Source organism: Alosa alosa, chromosome 1 (genome assembly GCF_017589495.1).
Source record: "Alosa alosa isolate M-15738 ecotype Scorff River chromosome 1, AALO_Geno_1.1, whole genome shotgun sequence".
NCBI lineage: Eukaryota > Metazoa > Chordata > Actinopteri > Clupeiformes > Clupeidae > Alosa > Alosa alosa.
Window position 1 is genome coordinate 23,001,682 of NC_063189.1, and position 21,982 is coordinate 23,023,663.

General features: G+C 43.8%; 1 protein-coding gene across 5 annotated transcripts; it reads right to left on the reverse strand.

Annotated features, from left to right (window-relative positions):
• Positions 1-1,577: 1,577 nt before the first annotated feature.
• Positions 1,578-21,693, reverse strand: gria2a (glutamate receptor, ionotropic, AMPA 2a). Of its 5 annotated transcripts, none has more exons than XM_048245237.1 (16): positions 21,349-21,693; positions 20,945-21,085; positions 13,635-13,874; positions 12,238-12,434; positions 11,860-11,913; positions 11,594-11,752; positions 11,212-11,379; positions 10,937-11,041; positions 10,629-10,736; positions 10,284-10,490; positions 9,575-9,942; positions 8,364-8,562; positions 7,939-8,186; positions 6,101-6,215; positions 5,312-5,446; positions 1,578-3,705 (listed from the first exon to the last, which is right to left on the reverse strand). In XM_048245237.1, exons 1-16 carry the CDS (start codon positions 21,431-21,433, stop codon positions 3,541-3,543), a joined length of 2,694 nt encoding a protein of 897 aa, XP_048101194.1. In that variant the 5' UTR covers positions 21,434-21,693; the 3' UTR covers positions 1,578-3,540. The 5 variants fall into 5 exon arrangements, with proteins under 5 accessions (XP_048101194.1, XP_048101222.1, XP_048101185.1 ...); XM_048245265.1 differs by lacking the exon at positions 6,101-6,215 and adding an exon at positions 6,650-6,764 and having other exon boundaries at positions 5,234-5,446; XM_048245228.1 differs by lacking the exon at positions 6,101-6,215 and adding an exon at positions 6,650-6,764 and having other exon boundaries at positions 21,349-21,692.
• Between the last annotated feature and the right edge of the window lie 289 nt (positions 21,694-21,982).

A 21,982-nucleotide genomic window follows, 5' to 3' on the forward strand; every position in this document is an offset into this window, starting at 1 on the left:
CATTTTAGCAGTGAGCCTCAGTTTTCAGTCCATGAATCAGTCTCCTTTCCTCCTCCCCTCACACAAAAATTAGTTAAGAGCTCAGCCCAACACTGAGCTGGGCAAAGAGCCAGAGCAAGCTTTTATTGGTTGATCAGAGCCAAAGTCAGGTATGATTGGATGACTTGAACTAGATTAAGCCATTATTGGTTGATTAAAGCCAATGCGGAGGTGATGCGGAGGTGAGCGCAGTGTGTGGTGGAAGAGGACTGCTGAGCTACAGCTGACAGAGCAGTCTGTCCACACACACACACACACACACACAGTGCTGATGTCAGGATAATTCACTCTACACACTGGCAGTTAATCAGGTGGCCTTACCACTCATTTGTGTGTCTTAGTACAGAGCCTAACACAAGCTATTGAATGCTGGGTAATTGGCTATATTTCTGCAACGTCAGTATGAATATTACAATACCACAGCATAAAACATGTTTCAGGACCCTTACAAACATAAGTGCTTTCACTCAATGTAAGTAAATATATATATATTTTTAATGCTTCACATGTGTAACTGCAGATAACCAATCAGGGTTTCAAAGGACGTTCCATACTTTATTCTCTTAAAGAACAAACAGAATTTGTCTAGCAGCAATCTTATCATGTGATCCTAGAATAGTCATGATTTAATTTCAGTGAGTGGTCCCTCATCAGTCAAAATGACATACAGCATTCTGTCATTACTACAGCTTTGCTACATGTGTGGTTTTCACCACATCCTGTGTTTTGATCACATGGAACCATTTTCCTTGACTTTAAATAACCTATAGGGTGGACTTTGTAAGATTTGGTGTGAATTTGTGACTGACTGACATAAGAACTCTGGGAAATTATACTGTTGCATAATGTTAGACTGATGCACAATGTTGTTGTTTGTGTATGTGTTATATTATGTGACTGTCTGAAGAATCCATTATGGACTCTAATCTCTTGTATTGTTTTGTGATACTTGTGTTTGGTGCAGTCGGTCCAATATTAAATGTTGCATTTGTTCAATTTATTTATGCCTAACTTACTGTGGCTGCGACATGAGCGGTGTGAATATTCTGTCGTACACTGCTCTGCTCTTAGTACCTCTTTAATGCATTTTCTGTGTGGAAGACCAACCATGAAAAAGCTAGCCCTGTAAATTAATGATTAGCTTTTTCAGTTTTAGAGTATGCAGCCGTCTCCTCTCTCCAGCACTGATTTGTCTGATCGCTCCAAAGCCTCGCCTCCGTTTTCTCTCCTCTCCCCTGCCCCGGTCTCATCTGCTCCATAACATCGGCAGCCGTGTTTGTCTGTTCAGGGGGAAGCACAGCTGCTCCAGCACTCTGAAAATGGTTGCAAACAGGGGCCATGTGACTATGTGTATCTCAAAATAAATACACTATACAGTATGTGTTTGTATAGACTGCATAGCTGGTGTTTGTGTGTAGACTGGGAACTGTATGTATTACAGAGGTGAATTGTGAGCACAAAGCACCCCCCACCCACCCCCAAGATACGTGCATGGGTCTAGGAGCATGGATGGAGAAGAGTAGAACAAAGCCAACAGGCAAGATTGAGACCCAAGGGCCTTTATTTAAAAAGAGTCGGAAAAAAATAAAATAAAGCAGTCCGTCCAACATTCCATTACAAAAATCAGCAGTATCTCACTAACTCACGGCTATCCCTCCAACATAACTCTCTGAAACCAAATGCATTTGTGTATGTGCAGGTATGTGGATGAGTGTGTTTGTCTTTGTGTGTGGTTGTGTGTGAGTGTGAGAATGCATGGTTATGTATTTGTTTTCCGTCCTGGTCAGTCACACTTTTAATAGGACTGCATCGTTTCTCTCTGAGTAGGGTTTTAGCACGGTCCAGCTCACGCAGATGTTTGAATGTGTGTTTAACTGACCTCAGTTATTCACATATTTATATACAGTACATATACATACAAAACTAATGTACAGGACGTCAGATACACGGCATGGCATAGAAAAAGGTGATTTTCATATACTGTAGTTAATCAATATAATAATCAATGTATTTATCTGTAACATTAAGTTGTCTTTTCTCATATTTTGAAATTAAACACTAAGCATTTAACATGAGTGGCATCCGCTCACTGAACAAAGCAAAAAAGAAAAGAAAAAGATTAAAAATTTCATGCGTTTCAAACTACAGATCTGCATATCAGAGTCCGACAACACAACACTGCGTTAAAGAAACGCACCCTGTACACACAGATACACACACACACACACACATGTCAGTAGCAATCGTTTAGTATGTCTGTACATGTGTTGTCATGCGGATGTGGAAAAAATGTGAAAGTGTATGTGTGCGTATACCGGTATATATATATATATATATATATATATATATATGTGCGTTCATGTGTGATGTGAGTGTGTGTGTGTGTGTGTGTGTGTGTGTATGGCCACTCAGACATACAGTCACTCACATGGTGTATAGCTCTATACTGTTCAGACACCTGCAGGTTTTGGCACTCTGTGATTTGGCATAATTCTGTCTCTCTGGATATTAAACTTTGATTTCTATATTTATTATATTTATAGAAGTCTATTTGTTACATTATTCATTTTATTGTAGAACCTACATGGCCACTTGCATTTGTTATGTGTAAACATGTGTAAGTATTTTAATATCTATTAAATGTTTAAATCTATAAAACTACTGCCGGCATCATTGATGGGCAAACATAACAAGATCCAAGAAAACATTGACACTTCTAAAAATAAAAACAGTAAAATAGAACAAAAAAAGTTTCTTGTACATGTCAAGCATTGTTTTGATCACATTAACATCATATAAACCAAATATATACATGATGTCGTCTTCATATAATAACAGTAATAAATGATACTACTAAAACATTTCACCTACAGTACATCTGTATGAACCATTTTGACTTTTTTTAAACACATTAAGACTGTAAGCCTTCTCAATGCAGATACTTTTTTAACAAAATGGAAGCAGTTCATTGAAAAGCTTTTTTGGAAAATATTTTTTAAATATGCTATTTTTATGTTGGAATATCCGAGTGTTATTTGAAAAAGTCATAATTGAATGCAGATGGTGCAAAAGTGTGCTTGTGTCATTCTGATTCTGAAACTCTCCATGGGTCGCTATGGAAAGAGGCATATCATTTTGAGATTCAGTGCAGGCAAATGATGATGTCAGCAATCTCAAAGGTGTCTGATAAAAATGAAGGGAACTTTGTGTGTGTCTTTGTGTATTTAAGTGTGTGTGAGAGTATGTGTGTATGTGTGAGTGCGTGCAAGTGAGTGAAAGTGTATGTACAATGTGTGGTTCCAGAGTGTATGGGTAGCTGGGTGTGTGTATAACTTTAAATGAGAATGGTGTCTGCATTGTGTGAGAGTTTATGTACAATATTGTATTTGTATTGCATGTGTGTGGGTGTGTATGTGATTTTTGAGTGTGTGTGTGTGTGTGGGTGTGTGTGTGTGTGTGTGTGTGTGTGTGTGTGTGTGTGTGTGTATGTGTGTAAGGCACTCAGGACAGGTCACTCATGCTGAGCGTCATTCCCATGCCAGGCCGTATGTAAGGGACGCTGTGGACGGCTTTGGGGAAATCTGGCGTCAGCACTCTTCCATTCTCCCCCATACTGCCGGTGATTGACAGCCTGGCTTTACTCCGCATCGCATCTGTAAAGGTCATCTGCACAAACATATACACACGCACAAATAGACAAACAAACAAACAAACACACACACCACACAGGAGTTATAAACTGTTTTTATAATTAGAGGGTTAGGTATGTAAACATTTAATTTGTATGTATGAAAAGATACTTCCATAATCAAATATCAACATTTTTACATTTGTATAAAACATTTTGCTATAATGTATGAGACCACTGGATATTTTGGTGCATGTCTGTGTGTGTGTATGACTGAAAATGCACAAGCAAATGGCACAAAATGTATGACTGTCAAGCATTCAACGTTTTCACTGAATGGGATGAGGCTATTCAGAGCAAGTAGCTACTGGACGCTGTCTTGATTTACAGCAAAAGCATTTAGCGGACTACAGCAAGCAGAAATGAGGCCACGGGTCAACATATACACTCTCACACACTATCACAGATACACATGGCGAGATCTTTAACACAGTCAGGTCTTAAAATTTGCCGATCACACACACACACACACGCATACAGACCAAGACACACACACACACACGCACACACACACACCAAGACACACACGCACACACACCAAGACACACACACGCACACACCAAGACACACAAACACACATGCACACACATCCAGACACACACACACCAAGACACACATTCACGCACACACACCAAGACACACATGCACGCACACACACCAAGACACGCACGCACACACAAACACGCACACACACCAAGACACACACGCACACACATACACACACACACCAAGACACACGCACACACACACACACACACACACATACACACACCCACACCAAGACACACACACACACACACATCTCTCCATTCAGACTTCCACTCATCCTCCCACTCTATCCCCCTGTCCACCCCAGTTCCTCTGGACGGCATATGGCGAATGAGTCCTGCGTCTGATGGTCCAGACGTCATGAATGGAGTAATGTGGCTGAGAGCGGCTAGGGGCAGAGACACAGATAGAGAGGCCTTGGCCAGAAAGCTGCTGCAGCCCCATGTTTGCACCAGGCTAGTGAGGTTACCTCCGTTAGCTAAATATGGAGTTATATTCTGCTGTGTGACCCAACACACCTCTCAAAATAACAAATTGTTGATCATGGTGCCCAGACAAACATTTGCTTGTCTAAAGTTTGGTGTTTGGAGCATTTTGGGAATCACTAAGCCAAAACTAGTCAGCATCAAGACACTACTAATTACAGTAAACCCTTGTCTTGTCTTAAGATTATATTTTGGTGCCCAGTATATACTTCCCTCATTCATATTCAAAATGAAAGAATTGTTCCGAGTTGTACATATCATGATGGCTATCTTAAGCTATGTTTAAAAATATGACGAGATAAGGCACTTGTTCCAGGATACACATTGGCACACTTTAACATGGCGCAGAGATGGAGCTGGTGTTACTGCCCTGCCTCAACTCTCCCTCTGTGACTCTGCTTGTTTGGGAGTGCAGGGTCTCGACGGCCTTCTCCTACCGCCTCTAGATCTTAACACTCTCCATCCCATACACGTTGTACCCTTCCTTATAAGTGGCAAAATTCTGAGAATTCTGCGAGGAAGTGGCGTGCAGGCTGTCACTCTTGGCCACCTTCAGTCTCTTGGCCTCGGCGCGCGACTTGTAGCAGAACTCCACCAGGGCCACCAGCATGGCCAGGCCCAGGCCGCCGACTAGGATGTAGAACACCCCCGCCACGTTACTCAGGCTCAGGGCGCTGGTCTTCTCCTGCAGGGTGCACGCACACACACACACGCACGCGCGCACACAGGGGTGCGCACGCACACACACACATACACACACACACACACACACACACACGCATAGTATTAGTATATGAGTTTTTAGAGGGGAAAGAAATGGCATAATTCAAAACATTCGGTCTTGTCGTTTGTCTTAACAGTACACACAACACAAGTTTAACAAACACAAAAGCTAGTGTGTGAAATAGGGTATATGGGTGTGACATTTACTATGGACTACAGAACTATTGCATTTCAATATTCTCTGTGATACATACTGTACACCAAGAATATTCAAGACTTTCTTTAAGTTCTTTGTGTATTTGAGACAGAAACAAAGAAAAACAACATAACAGAAAAAGACAGAGAACTCCAAGTGCTGCTTTTTAAATTGAACACAACTGCTGGATGTCAAGATATATGTGTGTATGTTCAACAGACTGAGAGGACACATTAGGTCTATCTGTGTGTAGTAAAGCTCACATGCATTACTCAGCTGGCTGTAACACACATATTCTACTGTAACCACACACATACTATAGTGGTTCTCTGGAAGGGGTCATGCTTGGAGTTACAGGGGTCACTCTGTGCTAGGACTGTTTACTATGTTTTTTCACACAGACATCCTGCATCGACTGACCTTACTTCCCGAGTCCTTGGATCCACATTCACCCTTATCGTACCACCATTTGTTTTTCAGCTTGTCTAAGACGCCTTGCTCACTGAGTTTCAATACTGCAAGGTTTACTGGCGTTCTTGGCGTATAGGAGGAATAACATAAATAACATTATCAATGTTATTTTATGTTATTGTAGCATTGACACTGCTGTAGGCTTGTAGTCATGGCGATAGGCCTCGCTGCTCCATTTGGCCTGAGCTTAGCGTAGCTGAGCTGGGCCACATGTGCAGCGACGCATCGCCCCGAGAGAGCAGCACGAGCAGAGGCCACGCTGCATCTGAGCCCCGCCACACGCCGCAGGGCCACACACGCCCAGCCTGACACTCACTACCCCGCTCGCCGCCCCACACACTGTCCTGTGCTAGAGGGTGCTGTTACCAGCATCTATTCATTCACTGCTATTTATTGTGCTAGGGAAAACCTCGCTAGGTGGATTGCTGCTGGCGTCTGATTGTGCTGCTCCCTCGCCACTGCGTTTGGTTACCCATCATTCCCCTTTGTGGGGCTGACCTTTGACTCGCCGCCCCCGCTGCCGCACTCTCCTTTGTCGTACCACCATTTGTTTTTCAATTTGTCCAGCAGCCCTTGTTCATTGAGTTTAAGCACTGCAAGGTTTACCGCATTTCTTCAAAGATAAAACACACGGGTGAGACAGGGGCGGCTCAGCCTCCCGCAGTGAGTCACATGTCAATCAATACATAGCCCCTCCCATTTAAGGCAAGCCCACCCACAACACCCTCCCCTGGAGCAGGCTAATTAGGCCAAGCTCCATGTGACATCATTAACATCACAGGTGATAACATCTTCATCTACATCATTATTATCCTTAACAATATTTATCACAATCAATAACATGTAACATAGCATTTAAACACTGACATAACAAGTCAGGAACAATGCAAACATACAAGAACATACATATACATACACACAAGTGCGGTGCACCCTCACAAATGCACACGCACACAAACACACACACACTTCCTCACACACTCACTCATTCTCTCACTCACACACTCTCTCACTCACACTCTTGTGTTCAACTGTGAGAGACATTTGGACAGTGGAAGCAGACAGATAGGTTAGTTTGTCAGTGTCAACAACAGCATGCAGCAGAGTTCACACCGTGGACCAGCACCAACACCACGTTCCACACTGCAGCAAGAACAACACACATCACACTATACCACACCAGGCATTCCTCCTGCAGTTTCTCCAGCATTCACAGTCAAGATGCTAATCACATGCACACAAGAGCAAACTGCTCTTGTGCATAACACTGGCTGACTATTACTGTAACATCAGTACCTAAAGTTCATACTCTGAGTGAAGACTAACAGGGCAAATAGGTGTGGAAGACAGGGAGAGAGAATAGTGTTGTGTGATTCATGAGCCTCTGAGTTTACATGCAGGGCTCATGGATGAGATGGACTTCTCTGCCATCTCTTAAAAATGACTTAGTCATTTATCATGTAACAAGACTAAATGAGGTAATTCTGTTGCATAAAACATACTAACTATATGTGCATAAAGGTTTCTACTGAAACGTCATGTTTGTTTACAAACATGAGTTGATCATAGATCGCAGCTAAGTCAATAAACTATGTGTTTCTAACATGCTTCCTTGGCAGCGGTTTTGGTTACCTAGGTTACCTGCTGCTCTTTGGCTTTGGTTACCTAGGTTACCTGTTCCCTGCTCTGTGTATTGCCTAGGTTACCTCCCGGTGACCCCGGCCTACATCAGGGTAGGTGGGATACTATAACAACATGTCCACACATTGTTATACTACTCCACCCACCTTAATGCTGATCCTTTGGGCGTAGCGATTCCATATCCTTTGGAGTCCAGGTTCCCCCCGACCTTCATGGTGTCACAGGGCTTGCGCTGTTCGATGTACTCGTTCATGGTGGACTCCAGCAAGTAGGCGTACTTCCCTTTGGACTTCCTGACCCGCAGAACCCCCTCTACCGTGTTTTTCACAAATACAGAGGGCTCAGCACTCTTCATGTACTGCCACATCTTATCAAAAAGGGCGATCTTAGACCTCTGCGCACGGAGAGAAAATGGGCATAGAGAGAGAGAGAGGGCATAGAGAGAGAGAGAGGACAAAGGAAGGAATGCAAAGGGACAATTAGGTGAGTGAGGGGCAGAGATGGGGGATGAAGATGGCGATTGGGAACTCTGCGTCTTTCTGTGGCAAATCTGTGTGGTTCTGGTTCTCACCCTGAAGAACTCTTTGGTGGATCCAGCATCCAGGGTTCCGTAGGCAATCTCTGTCTGCTTGGCCAGGTCTTCAGCACTCTCTATGGGGGAGACCATGCGCTCGACTGTCAGGAAGGCAGCCAGGTTGGCCGTGTAGGAGGAGATGATGATGAGGGTGAAGAACCACCACACACCACCCACTATACGCCCTGACAGAGACCTACACACACACACACACACGCACACAGCTCAGCTACATAAGTCACACACATCCACAGTTGCACACAGCGATGTTGTCCAGCAGAGGTCTACACATATAAACCATGTGGTTACACACACACACACACACACACACACACACAATCACACACACACAGTATATCTTACACCTTCTATCTATCTATCTATATGCCTGTATGCTCTGTACAACTTAACTGTTCTTCCAATACATATTCAGCCATTGCTGAAAAAAATGGCTACACAAGCATAAACATAATACAGTATGTCTACATATAAAATCTCTCTGATTATCTCAGCTGTTAAAACTGCATGTTGCACACACACACACACACACACACACACACACACACACACACACACACACACACAGGTCTGATCAGGGGTAGTTCACAAAGGACCCTAAAGCACTACACTCACCTACAGTTGCGCTGGGGAAAAGAATTACACAGCCACAGAAAGAAGGAAAGAGAGAGAGCACTAGAGTTGCTAAAGAGGGTAAACGTGAGTGATGTATGAGACAGAAGGAGAGCGTATGAGAGAGAGAGTGTTTTGAGAAATTTTTTAGAGTGTCAGGTTTGCATCTACGAAGCTCTATGCTAGCCAGGTGCGGTGCTATGTCTGTCCTATAGCACTCATATGAACCCCACCGGCTTAAGGCCACTGGTGGGGGATATGCAGCAAAAACACGGTACGCCTCCAAGAGCGCGGGAAATCACAGCCACCGCCGACCCTCGGGCTCCACTCACACCACACACACAGCGCCACCCACAGCAGGGTCACACCACAGGGCACTAACAGCGCCACCCTGTCATGCCAGCTCATGCTCTGCTTTATCCTCCCATCCCCTCTGTATGCACTCCACTGGGGTGACCAGGAGGGACGTGGAGAGGCGTCGGCACAGGAGGTTGTTGTGTGCATAGTGGGCGGTAGCCACGGTTACGCAGGGTCGACGGCTGGGAGGGGAGAGGGGGAACAGGGTTGGACGCACAAACCTTGGCGAAATATCGCATCCCTGCTGCATAAAGGCACCCAGAGAGAACCAGAGAGAATTAAAGATCCCAAACTCGTTAGTGGACTCGCTCTGGCCGAGCTGCCCGTCCTCCAGCTCCTCGATGTGCCACTCGTACGGACTGAAGCGGCTGACCAGGAAGAGCACCACGCTCACGCCGATGTAGGCGAACACAATGCACATCCAGATCTCGTAGGCCAGTGGGTCGAGGAAGGAGAAGACGCCCGGCTTGGACTTCTGCGGCTTCTTGATCATGATGGAAATGCCCAGACTCATGAAGGGCTTGGAGAAGTCAATCACCTCCTCTCTCACCAGCGTAATGGTCAGGGGAGCCACCGCTATGTCTGCTTTCTAAGGGATATGCACACACACACACACACACACACACACACACACACATACACACACACACACACACACACACACACACACACACACACACACACACACACACACATACACACACACACACACACACACACACACACACACACACACACACACAGGGAATTGCATACACAGTACTGGTGTCAGTCACTGCTACAAAGGTTTGCATGGGACGGTAACCATTCAGCTTTAATGTGATACATAACACACAGTGTGACCAGCAACCAATAAAGAAAAGGTACACAACACAGTCAGGTTAACTGATCATATATTTCAACACACACACACACACACACACAACTCACCCCATAGACCAGCTCTCCCACCATTCCGTTCCAAATCTTTGTCTCAGCATCTCGTGCACCATACTTTCCATCTCCTACAATCCTCAGATGATACTTAAACCCACAATGCTTGGCAATCTCTGCAGCCAGGTCCACACAATAGCCCTCATAGCGATCATTATCCACAAACAGCTCTGAATTCTTCTTCAGCATCACATATGGAGCTTCCTAAACACACACACACACACACGCACACACAGAGAGAGAAGTGTAGATATATAAGTGTAGATATACTCCAGGACAGATACAGAAAAAGCATTAAAGCAAGCCTGAATTCACACACACACACACCACACAGTGTCTTACCAGGATGGTTGTCACTACAACAGTCTTGTTCTCAATGCCCATGGTGTCATTGGAGAACGGGTCTGATTTAGTCACTGCCATTTTGTCTACTTCATTCCAGTAACCAATCTACAGTCGGGTGCACATTCAGAACAGACACACAATAAGAGCACAGCATACGCGTTAGTACACTACACTCTACTCTATTACACTCTTACTTATTAATTACACAGAGAGAATGACAACTTCAATATAAATGACAAAAATGCAGATTGGCTAAAGAACTCAAAGTGCTTCTTGACAAAAAGGCAATCGTATTATGTCTGAACCTTGACTGGTCCGCTGTTCTTCAGCTCCATCACGTTGACGGAGTAATTCACTCGTTTCCCGTACTGGTCAAACTGAATATTTCCAGTCAGTCCATCCACACGGACCTAAAAACCAAAAGTATGTCAACGCACAAGCACAGAGTCACCACAGAGTCACCACAGAGTCACCACACACACACACACACACACACACACACACACACACACACACACACACACACACACACACTAAACAAGTCATCCAAGGGGCTTAGATGATGCTGCATGTGAAGTACCTGTTTTAGAGCTCGTTCGATTTCCACTCCCTGGGACCACGGCACCGCAGGGTTGGCAAGGCAGTCTCCATTGTTGCCACGACGAGTGATGTCTATCCGTTGCTTGTGCAGGAATTTGAAGGCCTCTGTCATCACCTGCACTGCATCATAAGTCAGCGCAGAGGTGTACTGGAGGAAAGCACACAGGAACACACTGTTATCCTTCACCAAACACTCAGAGAGATTGAATGCACACACACACACACACACACACACACACACACACACACACACACACACGTCCTTAGCACCTCACCAAACATCCAGAAAGAGGTTACAAACACACACACACACACACACACACACACACACACACACACACACAAAAAACTAACATACATACCCTGATCCTGCTGTCAGCTCCTGGGTACTCTTTCTCTTCCAGGGTTTCCCAGTGCTGATCAAACTTCGCCACAACTGGATCATCAAAGTCAACAATCTGGAAACCTGACACATTGGCTCCACCATACTGTATCTTTGACAAGTCACCATCGAGAAAGCCCTGCACATGCCCACACAGAAAAACTTTATGAATATTTAACCACTGCATTTGCTTGCACAGAAACATAATAGTGAATCTCATGCTGGATTAAACATCTGTCAACGCACAAAGTTAGCGATGATGTAATGGTATCCCTTCACATGGCGACCGATGGTGATAACCTGAAAACAGAACAAAGTAGAGTTCAGTTCCACGTGTTGTGGGGAAATGTGTGTCTGTGAGTATGTGCATGCGTGTGTGTGCTAGAGAGAGAGAGGGGGGGGAGAGAGAAATGGAGAAAGAGAGAGAGAGAGAGGGGGGGAGGAGGGAGAGAGAAATGGAGAAAGAGAGAGAGAGAGGGGGGAGGAGGGAGAGAGAAATGGAGAAAGAGAGAGAGAGAGAGGGGGGGAGAGGGAGAGAGAAATGGAGAAAGAGAGAGAGAGAGAGGGGGGAGAGGGAGAGAGAAATGGAGAAAGAGAGAGAGAGCATTTAATCTGAACATATACCTGCTCCATGATATCCTTGACCTTGTCCTGTTCACAGTCTAAGATGACCCTCTTCTCCTTCTTGTTCTCAAGGTCCTGGAAGAGTGAGCGATAGGCCTCATCTTTCCTCTCGTCCTTCAGGTTGCCCACGTTTATCGCGGTCACCTGCCACTTACGCTCCGCGGCTGTGTCGAGGACGGCCTGCAGCGTTGACAAACCTACAGGGAGGGAGAGGGAGAAAAAGACAAAGCTAGACAGAGACCATTGTTATGGGAGAGAAAGGTTGATTGAATGGGCAATGTTAGTACTTGTAAGTATGTCGACATATAATTGGTATGTGTGGATGTATGTGTGTGTGTGTGAGAGAGAGAAAGAAAGAGAGATAGAGAGAGATTTGTGGATATAGGTGCAAACTATGTTGACTCCAGTTCAAATGTGTAATGAAGGTTAATGAAAGTGAATCTCTGTACATCACTGTCATTACATGACATGTTAATCAGACTTAATCAAACTCCGTGTCTCCCCCTCCCTCTGCCCAGTCTAAATTAACAAGACCCTGTCTCATTTAAATCAGTCCAAGCTTTCAATGCCTCTATGGACTATGAGCTATTCTGCACTGTGCACTACACACACTCACACACACACACACACACCGGTGTGCCTAGAGGCTACTCTCTCTCCTTCCATCACTTTTTTTTCTCTTCAATTGTGCTATCTGTCCTCTCTCTCTGCCTTCGGCCTCCTCTTACTCTCTCTCTCTTTCTCTCTCTCTCTCTCCTAACAATGGCTAAGCTGCATGGCTGATTTCATATCTAGGACTCCGTGGTGATTCTGTTCCTGCTGCGTGCATCCACAGACAAGACAGGAACGACTGACCATGACAAGCACAGCAGCTATTGTCCCCAACTGCAAACAATTACAAACCACAAAACAGTCCAGACAGCTTACCATCAAAACCAACAACATCAGACATGGAGCAATGCAATTCAATTCAATTCAATTCAATTGATTGCAACTGTCTCATAGAGCAAAAGGCCTGTAGTGCCTACAGTAAACGCCCAGGTGACAGTGGCCAACTGCCTATTCCTATAAGGGGAAGCAACAGTGAGCAGAACTCATAAAGTTGGACCTCATCTGCCAGCCAGGTAGAGATAGAGAGGGCAGTGAGTAGGGTAGGGGGCAGGAAGGCAAAATCAGAGAGCCTCGTACTACCTAGAAACACCCACATCTGGTGTGTGTCGTGAGTGTGGAGGAGGAACATTTAATGAATGTATATGATGTCTGATTACATATGTGAATGTACAATGTGTGTCAGTGTGTGTGTGTGTGTGTTTGTGTGTGTGTGTGTGTGAGAGCGAGAGAGAGAGAGAGAGATGGAGAGAGAGAATGAGAATAAATATGTGTATATGTATTCATACCTCGGTCACCATCATACAAGTAGGCAAACGTCTCCCATTTGTAGTACTCCACAAGGCTGATGAGTGGCCCTTTGATGTCAGGCCGCATCTGAAGCACAAACTGGTTGAGTCCGTCGGCAGGGAAACTTGGTGTGATGAACGACACGTGAAGCGTCTCACAGAACGATGTGATGGTGTTCACCGACTTCTTATCGTAAAACCCAAATATGGCGTACACCCCACGGGAAAACTGAGAGCAGACTGTAGGTAGAAAAACAAAAATGGAAAAGATGGAGATTTACCCTTGACACTTCTGATGAAAATGCAGGCTCTGGACGTGGTTGGAGTTGGAGCACGACCTGCTTATTCTCCTGACAAACTCCTGATCTTCAAGGATATATCATTTATTAATGGCTAGGGTCAGTGATTCTTTCAAATTCACATTTTTGTATTCCTTTCATGCATTGTAATGTGTACTGCAATTTCATAGTTCACCAATACTGAGATTCGTCCTCCAGGACAATACTGATAATGATATTGATTGTAACTCTTCAAGCACTCTGCAGCACTTCAGAGTCATGATGCCATCGATATTCTGTGGTCAGAGTGAGCAATGTTTGGATTGGATCGCATATTCATTTTTCATATCTCATAGGAGGCATCATTTGCACCTCTCTAGTGAATGTGGCATCCTCCAATATATTGATTGGTGCTCAATACATCCCTATAAAAGAAAAAGGCTGTGTAGCTATTTTAGGGTGAGACCGCATGCATTTCCACCACTAGGCAACAGCCTAGCAACATGGGGTCTGACTGTCTGATAACCCATGCCATCTGCTGCATCAGAGGAACCTGGATGCGACAAATGAGTCTTCGGTCCACACAACACAAAGCGTCCTCCTCATTGATAACACGACTGCATTCAATTCCACCTGATTCTGTCTGTTTTACATAGAAAATCCCTCATCAGTCAGGCCAGTATGCGTTGGGATGGAGATAGTGTTAAAGGCTGGGGTTTCTATTCCTCCGAAAAGGCCATTTTTCGGATTGTTTGTCTGCATCTATTTTTAGAGAGTGATTGAACGGTCAGTCCTGGGTTGCAGTTGGATTGGTGGGGTCTAATTGCAAGGGAGTTAAAACACGATGCAGTCAAAAGAAATCATTACAGACCCAAACACAGTAGTGTCGCATCTACAGTAAAAACAATGAAACAAAAACCCAAGAATGAAATAGAATGCCTTTTAAATTCACAATGAGGTCTTAGTCTACAGAAGTGAGCAGGCTTGACAGAAAGTGCTTTTTCTCTGTGCTTGCTAAAGGCACTTTGAGATGTAGGCTTTAAGTATTTCCAGATAGATGAAAAACGAATCAGAGCTCGAATCTTCCTGTCAAGGACAATGTGATTAAGAAGACAAAAATTGCGCAATTCAGAGATATTCAACAGTGGCCTAGTCTGCATCGCCAGAACTCCAGATGTCACTATCTCACTGTCCTTTGCTCTGAAAAACACATGGCCACATACGGCATGAGCCGTGGGCCCAGGAGGATGAAGTTTTAAAGGGATAAACACACTCTGGTTCCCATGCATTACCTTGTGTTTGTGTTGAGGCCAGAACGGAGCAGTGGTAAAATTAGCTGTCCTACTTAGTTGCCCTGCTTTCTGTGCTCTAAAGGAAAACTACGCACTACGTGTGATTCCAAGTGTGTGATCGTGTTTGTGTCTCATGTGTGCATGTTAGAGCAGCACACAGGTGAGGTGAGCATGTAAATATTTGTACGTATTTTTGCGCATGTGTGTGTGTGTATGTGTGTCTGGGAGAAAAAGGGGGGAGGGGGGCAATGTGGATGTGTTCAGTATGCGTGATTATCTGAAAGGACTGGGAAAACATGGTGTTTACTTGTTTCTGCTTTGTTTGTTGGAGAGATTCTAAATAAATCAAAACAAAGTCACAAAGAGCTTACGTATGAATCTGTTATGAAACAAACTGCCAAATCAATATAGCATGAGATCTTATCTTACTGCTTGCGAAATAACATCTAGCAATGCTTTACTGTTCTAGAGTTGGTACAACATTCATCTAACAATGCTTTACTGTTCTAGAGTTGGTACAACATTCATCTAACAATGCTTTACTGTTCTAGAGTCCAGCTAGCTGGGATAATATAACACTGTTGAGGAACTGTTCACTGGGAAAACAGCATTGTTCAGCACTCCACCCTTTTATACTAGCTGTACAGCCTATAGCATTATGGCCCTGCAATATCATGACACACTTCCCAAATGTCGAATGACGTTAAATAAGTGTTTTGTATGCTAATGAATGGCATACAACCCCGATGAGACTGGATTTCTTTTTCTTTCTTACCAAAAAATCACATCACCCTGAATGAAATCATTATTTTGGATAAACAACAATATTATTAAACTACAAAATATATTCACCATCAATAGTCTGCATTGTTCACATTGCCTAATGTCAAAATATGTCATGTTTGTACATTGTTGTAAAAGGAAACACTGCCTGTCCTACATTTCTTGAAACTGGAAGATGAAAGATAACAATTACATCAGTAGTTTACAGCTTCTGAAGTTCATTCACTTTGCTTACAGTTTTTGTAATTCTGCTGACACAAAAACTGGCACTTGTGGCACAATTACTGAAACCACTAAAGGAGCCAGAGGAAGAGGAGAAAGACTGAAGAAGGACTGGTCAGGCTTTGGTTGACTGTTCAAAGGGTAATTTGAACTGTAGCAGATGTATGTGGGGCTTTTACAACCCCACCTACATGCAACTCCCCTCTGGGTGAAGAGGCCTGTGGCAACACTGACGTGGAGGCCTGCCAGTGCTGGACACTCCATTGAAGACCGTACTTCCCCAGTCATGGGCCAGAGATGACACTGCATGTTGAAGAGGTGCTGTGGCCTGATTCACATCACATATACGATGGACAGTTAGCTTCAATTCTGTATACTGCATTGTTTTTGCTGTACTGTAACTATATATTCATATAATCTAAAGTGTTAATCTATCATATCCAATGCATCCCATTTGTGTTCATAATTTAAATTTATGATGCTACGAAGGAAAATACCCAAAACTTTAGATAATGGCATTTTATGCTTAACACATCTGTCTACAGTTGAGGTGTGGAAGGAACTTCATATTTGTTGTTTGTGTGTAAAGTTGTGATGCAAAAATAATTTTTTTAGAAGATTGCACATAGGTTTGAGTGAGTGATGTTTTGTATTTTATGGATGTGTTTTTAATTATTGTGTGGAGAGGTTTGACAAAGAGGGCCCTAATTTCAGAAATTGTGATTTAGCAATAACAAAAATGTAATGCAAGGTTTTACACAAGGTTGTACAAAAATTCAGAAATTATTATTATTATTTTTTTAAAATTTGATTTTGTCTATCAAGTCATAAATACAATAGCCCCTTTATTATTGCAAACAAAGACAATAACAAAAAACTGTAGTTATCTTCTTCAAATACATATTTCTCCACAATCATGCTGAAATGTGATTATTTAACTTGTATACTGACAATCTCTCAATCAATTACTTCCCCAACTTTTGGTTATAAAGGGATACCATTATCTTGCCACTATCTTTTCACACAGTCAAACACTTTGCTAAAAGACAAATGGCTAATGACAAAGGCTTAATTCTCTAAACACATACATGTATGAAGGAACCCTTACATACATACAAATCATGTCAAGCCAGCTGCTACCCCATCCCCTCACACAGACTGTTTTAACCTTCCAGGGCACGGCTCGGGTACACAGAGCACACACTGACACAGCCACACACTCTCTTTAATCCTTTCTTGAAGGTGAAGCTTGATTAGGATGGAGGGACAGAGAAGCGCCGAGGGAGGGAAAGTGCTACATTCTTTTTATCGTCCTGTCTTCAGCACAAATCCTCAGTACCTGATGAAGTGATGAGAATATTTATGTGCTGGCCTCTCTGGAGGTGCACAGGAGAATAACCTCCAGATGTGTGTGTATGTGTGTGTGTGTGTGTGTGTGTGTGTGTGTGTGTGTGTGTGTGTGTGTGTGTGTGCGTATGTATGTGCATGTTTGAGTGTGTATGTATAAGTGTGTGTGTGTGCATCGTGTGTGTGTGTATATGCGTCGTGTGTGTGCATTGTGTGTTTGTGTGTGTGTATGTGTTTGTGTGTATGTTTGAGAAGTTGCTATACCAATGCTTTTTTCCATTTCAGACAGTGAGGACTGGCAAAGGGGGGGAAACATTAACTGATACTACAAATGAGTAAAGACAAAGTATTCTCTTTCATGCGGTAATTAACTTATTAATTTATGCCAACCAACAAATATCAAGATGCTCCCTGAGGAGAGGAGGCTCATTCAACTAGCAGGCCAAGTAGCATTGCACACAGAATTGTGCAAGAGACATAAAAACGTATAAAACGCATAAAAAACAGCTCACTCTCTCGCACTAATGGAAAAAACCATGTGAAGGTCTAACTTTCAGTCATACAGAATGAATATACTAGAACTGAAATCTAGAGTGTCTCTTTATCCACAGACAGCTGGAAGCTTTAGTTGAGTGCTGCAAACTGAAACTGAAGGGTCAGACGACCACCTCTTTGTCTGGCTAAGCAATAAGCCACCTACTGTCAGGGCCTGACATCATACTTGCTGTACCTGCAAAACTGTTACATAACTTTTGCTTCACTTAATATGAAGATTTTAGTATTAAGAAGTACTTCAGTTTCATATTACAAAACTCCAGAGCCATTTCACTTAAAATAAAGGAATATCTTTGCAAAAACAACTAAACAGTTTCCCAAAACATTCCACCATTTCTAGAGATCTGATCAGTATTCCATGTTAAGGTCCCAATTCTGCTGTGGATCCATTTAATTTGCAGTATTTCCTTATGCAAAAGACCCCACTGGTCTACAAGGAGCAGTGGAAAATCCCAAAGGTGCTTTATCCTAAGACATCATAAGGAGCCATCAACTGATTGAACAGTAGGAGCATGACATAATTTATGCACTATGAATGACAAATAAGCCCATTTATTTTATTCCTGCACCACCATCTAAAATCCCTTCCTTACTTCACAGCTACCATCTCTCATTCCCTGAGATCAAACATGTGGTCACCTCATATCTTTAAAAATCATGAATCACACTAGATCTGCATTACATTCTTTTTCAAAGACAGGAAAGTGGCTGACCTGACTTAAACAATGCTAAGGTCATAGTCGTCCCTGGTGGTACCTGCTGGTCCACGTTAGACAGTTGCGAGTACCCGTCGCAGCAGTTGCAGCAATGTGCAGTTCTTCTCACATTTTAAAGGTGACAAATCTGATATCAGCACATATTTCATATCAGGCCTCTAATATACTATAAAACATTATTTCGTTTGCCAATCAATTCATAGGAGTAAGACTAGAGGTCTTGACCAGAAACTGCACCATCCGGAGGCCAGAGGACACTCCTCAGCCCTCTGTAGAAGCCACAGATGTCTTTAGTAAGTGAAATATTTGGCAACCTTTACGCAATGTCCTCAGATAAAAGCAATGGCACAATGTCACCTCTTTCATCGTCTATTTGATTCTCATACTTTGAGAGTTTGAGAGGCCTTTTATTGTTGCGGGACACCAAAGGAAGTCACCAAAGTGGGAATGCCCTTATTATCATTCTCTGTAATTCATCTAAAACAACCTCACAGTGCTTAAACTTTTATATTGGAAGTGCACTGCGGTAAGGAAAATGGAAAAGCTCTGTAGTACCCTGTCATTTATTTTGAGGATCTAGGGTTGCACATGGTCTGCCGGTGACAGACACCTTTCTAAGCTTGCTTGTTTTGTGCATGCTGTATGGGGCCCATCTGCATGATTCAGCAGCATAGGGTGGTGATGGCATGCGGGTGACTTAATGCAGTGAGGGAAGCTCAAATAGTGCTTGAACCTCTACCTGTACACATTCTCTCTCTCTCTCTCTCCATTTCTGTCACACCTACACACACACACACAAAGACTCTCTCTCTCACACACGCAGACGCACACAAGTGACCAGTGTTGGCCAGATCTCTTGCTGGCCCCGTCGCTTTCTTCCTACGCGCAGCACACTTCACTGCACAGCCGTGGGCGAGTAGAATCAGCGGATTGTTGCTGGAAATCCCTCGCCATTTTAGTTTCTGCGAATTTGTCTGTATTACAAAATGATTTTTATGATTTTCACCCTCTGAATCCATCAAACTGTTTCCCTCACATCATAATCGATAAATTCACCTTACTAAGTCGTGTGTGTGTGAGTGAGTATATACAGAGAGAGCGGTGTTGTGGTCGGGAACGAATAAAAATCATCAAAGAAGACTAACCGTCTGTAAGTTTCAAGAGCCTCTAATCTAATAACCTTCAGCGGTAGTTCCTTGTGCTCTTCACCGGTATTATCTAAAGACACGGGCAGGGCTGATCTGTCAAAGAACGCATTTGAAGCTGCCTCTTAGCTTGGCGGTGTGAGGGGGGAAATCTTATTCTCTCTCATTTGACGATAGTGCTGGTTCATTCCAGGGAATAAAAATCGCCCTTTCTCCACGTCAGAAACCTAATTCATCAGCAAGTGTAAGATAATTCAAGCAGTTCTTTCACCGTTCCTAATGTGATCAAACGGCGCGTATGCAAGGAGGAAAGCGGGGGCCACACGGTTACTGTGGAAACCAACTCCATGCTGATTAGGAATTCATGCCGATTACACAGCGAACCTTTACATAATATCATTTCATACAGTTGCCAATATGCAACTGCCTATTATGATCATTCTATTAAAAACGCGGTTTGGAGAAAAATGACTCAGGTGGCATACATGAAATGAACCGCGATGAGACACACGCCACTATATCGGTATAACGCACAGACAAGCGTTAATAATAGAACGCATGTATGATGGTTACGCCATCCAACCCATGTACCAGAGGCGGCCAACACACAATCAAGCGCGCACACACAGAAGTCCCCATGTTGCTGAAATATTCAACGTCGTTAGATCTCTCGAGCTCGCCTGACTCCGGCTAGCAAACGCGCAATGCTACTTGACAGCTGATCCTAAATCAGCCTGTCCATTCTCTTCCGATCACAGGCATCGCGAGCTAAGCTACCAGACCGCTTTCAGAACAGTAACGTACTGAAGGACACAAAACGCCCACACTGAAAGCAAAAGCCCACAACAAATCAAGGTTCACATCATGGGCGTCGCACCATTATTTCTGGCAAGTAATTGCAATCAGAGTCAATAACCAGGTTACAAATCAGGCTCTGTTAAATTCCGAAATGCTTCACTGAGCTGCACTTACAGCAGTTGGTGATGGCGAAGCTGTTGGCCACCTCCAGGTTGTCTATATGGGGTGTGAGACGGAACTCGGCCGTGCCGAACCGAACCATCCCGATCCGGAAAGCGCTGTATTCCTGATCCGCGCCTCGAGGGAACAGACCCCCTAAGACAGAGATGTAAAGAGAAGGTGAGAAACGTTCTGTCAACACACACATTAAATTAACAAGAAAAAATGGCATTATCTCTCTTATTTATCAGCATATGTTGCCTCGAGGCTCCGAAGCGCAGAAGATTTCCAATTTGCCCCTTCCCCGAAATGCTCAGTATCATAGGCTGATGTCCTAAATTGCCCACCGCGCGTAAACCTTGAAACACAAATGTGAATATTTAGTTGCAGTCTTTCAATTGTAAGGTTATGATTCTTACCAATTTGAACGCTTGGAGATCCACCAAACGACATCCCCCACAGCACGGGCAATATCAAGCCCGTTAAATTCATCGTCTTTAGCATTTCCAAAAGGCGCTACGACATCCACCATCCAGCGTTTCACTGGTTATAAAATAGCTCTCGTCCCATGGACCCGACTTCTCATCATACATACGGGAAAAACCGAGTGCCTTGCGAGGGTGAAGAGACCTTTGAGCCCTTAAACACGAATGAGAGGAACTAGGGAGCGGGCGATGCGGGGGAAGAATCGCGCACTGATGCGGGTTTCTAGTGCTCGCCTCCTTTGCGGCTCCGACCCTCGGAATCCTTTCAACACAACGGACACGCGAGGAATACTGATGAAGACGGAGAGAGCCGAGAGATTCCGAAACTGGTGTTGCAGCTTGAGCCTTCGGATACGAGATTCGGGCCAACGAGCATCACTGGCCTCGTTCATTGATCGATGCGGTAATTTTGAGGCTTGGTTAATTGGCTGGAGAAGTCTACTTATATTTGGACATTTGCACTGATCATTTAGTGTAGGCTAGCTGGGTCAGACCATTAGTGAGGGCTACAGGCCTCGATCCTGATCATAGTGGGCTGAAGCAGTACGACTGATTGGATGCGATTGTA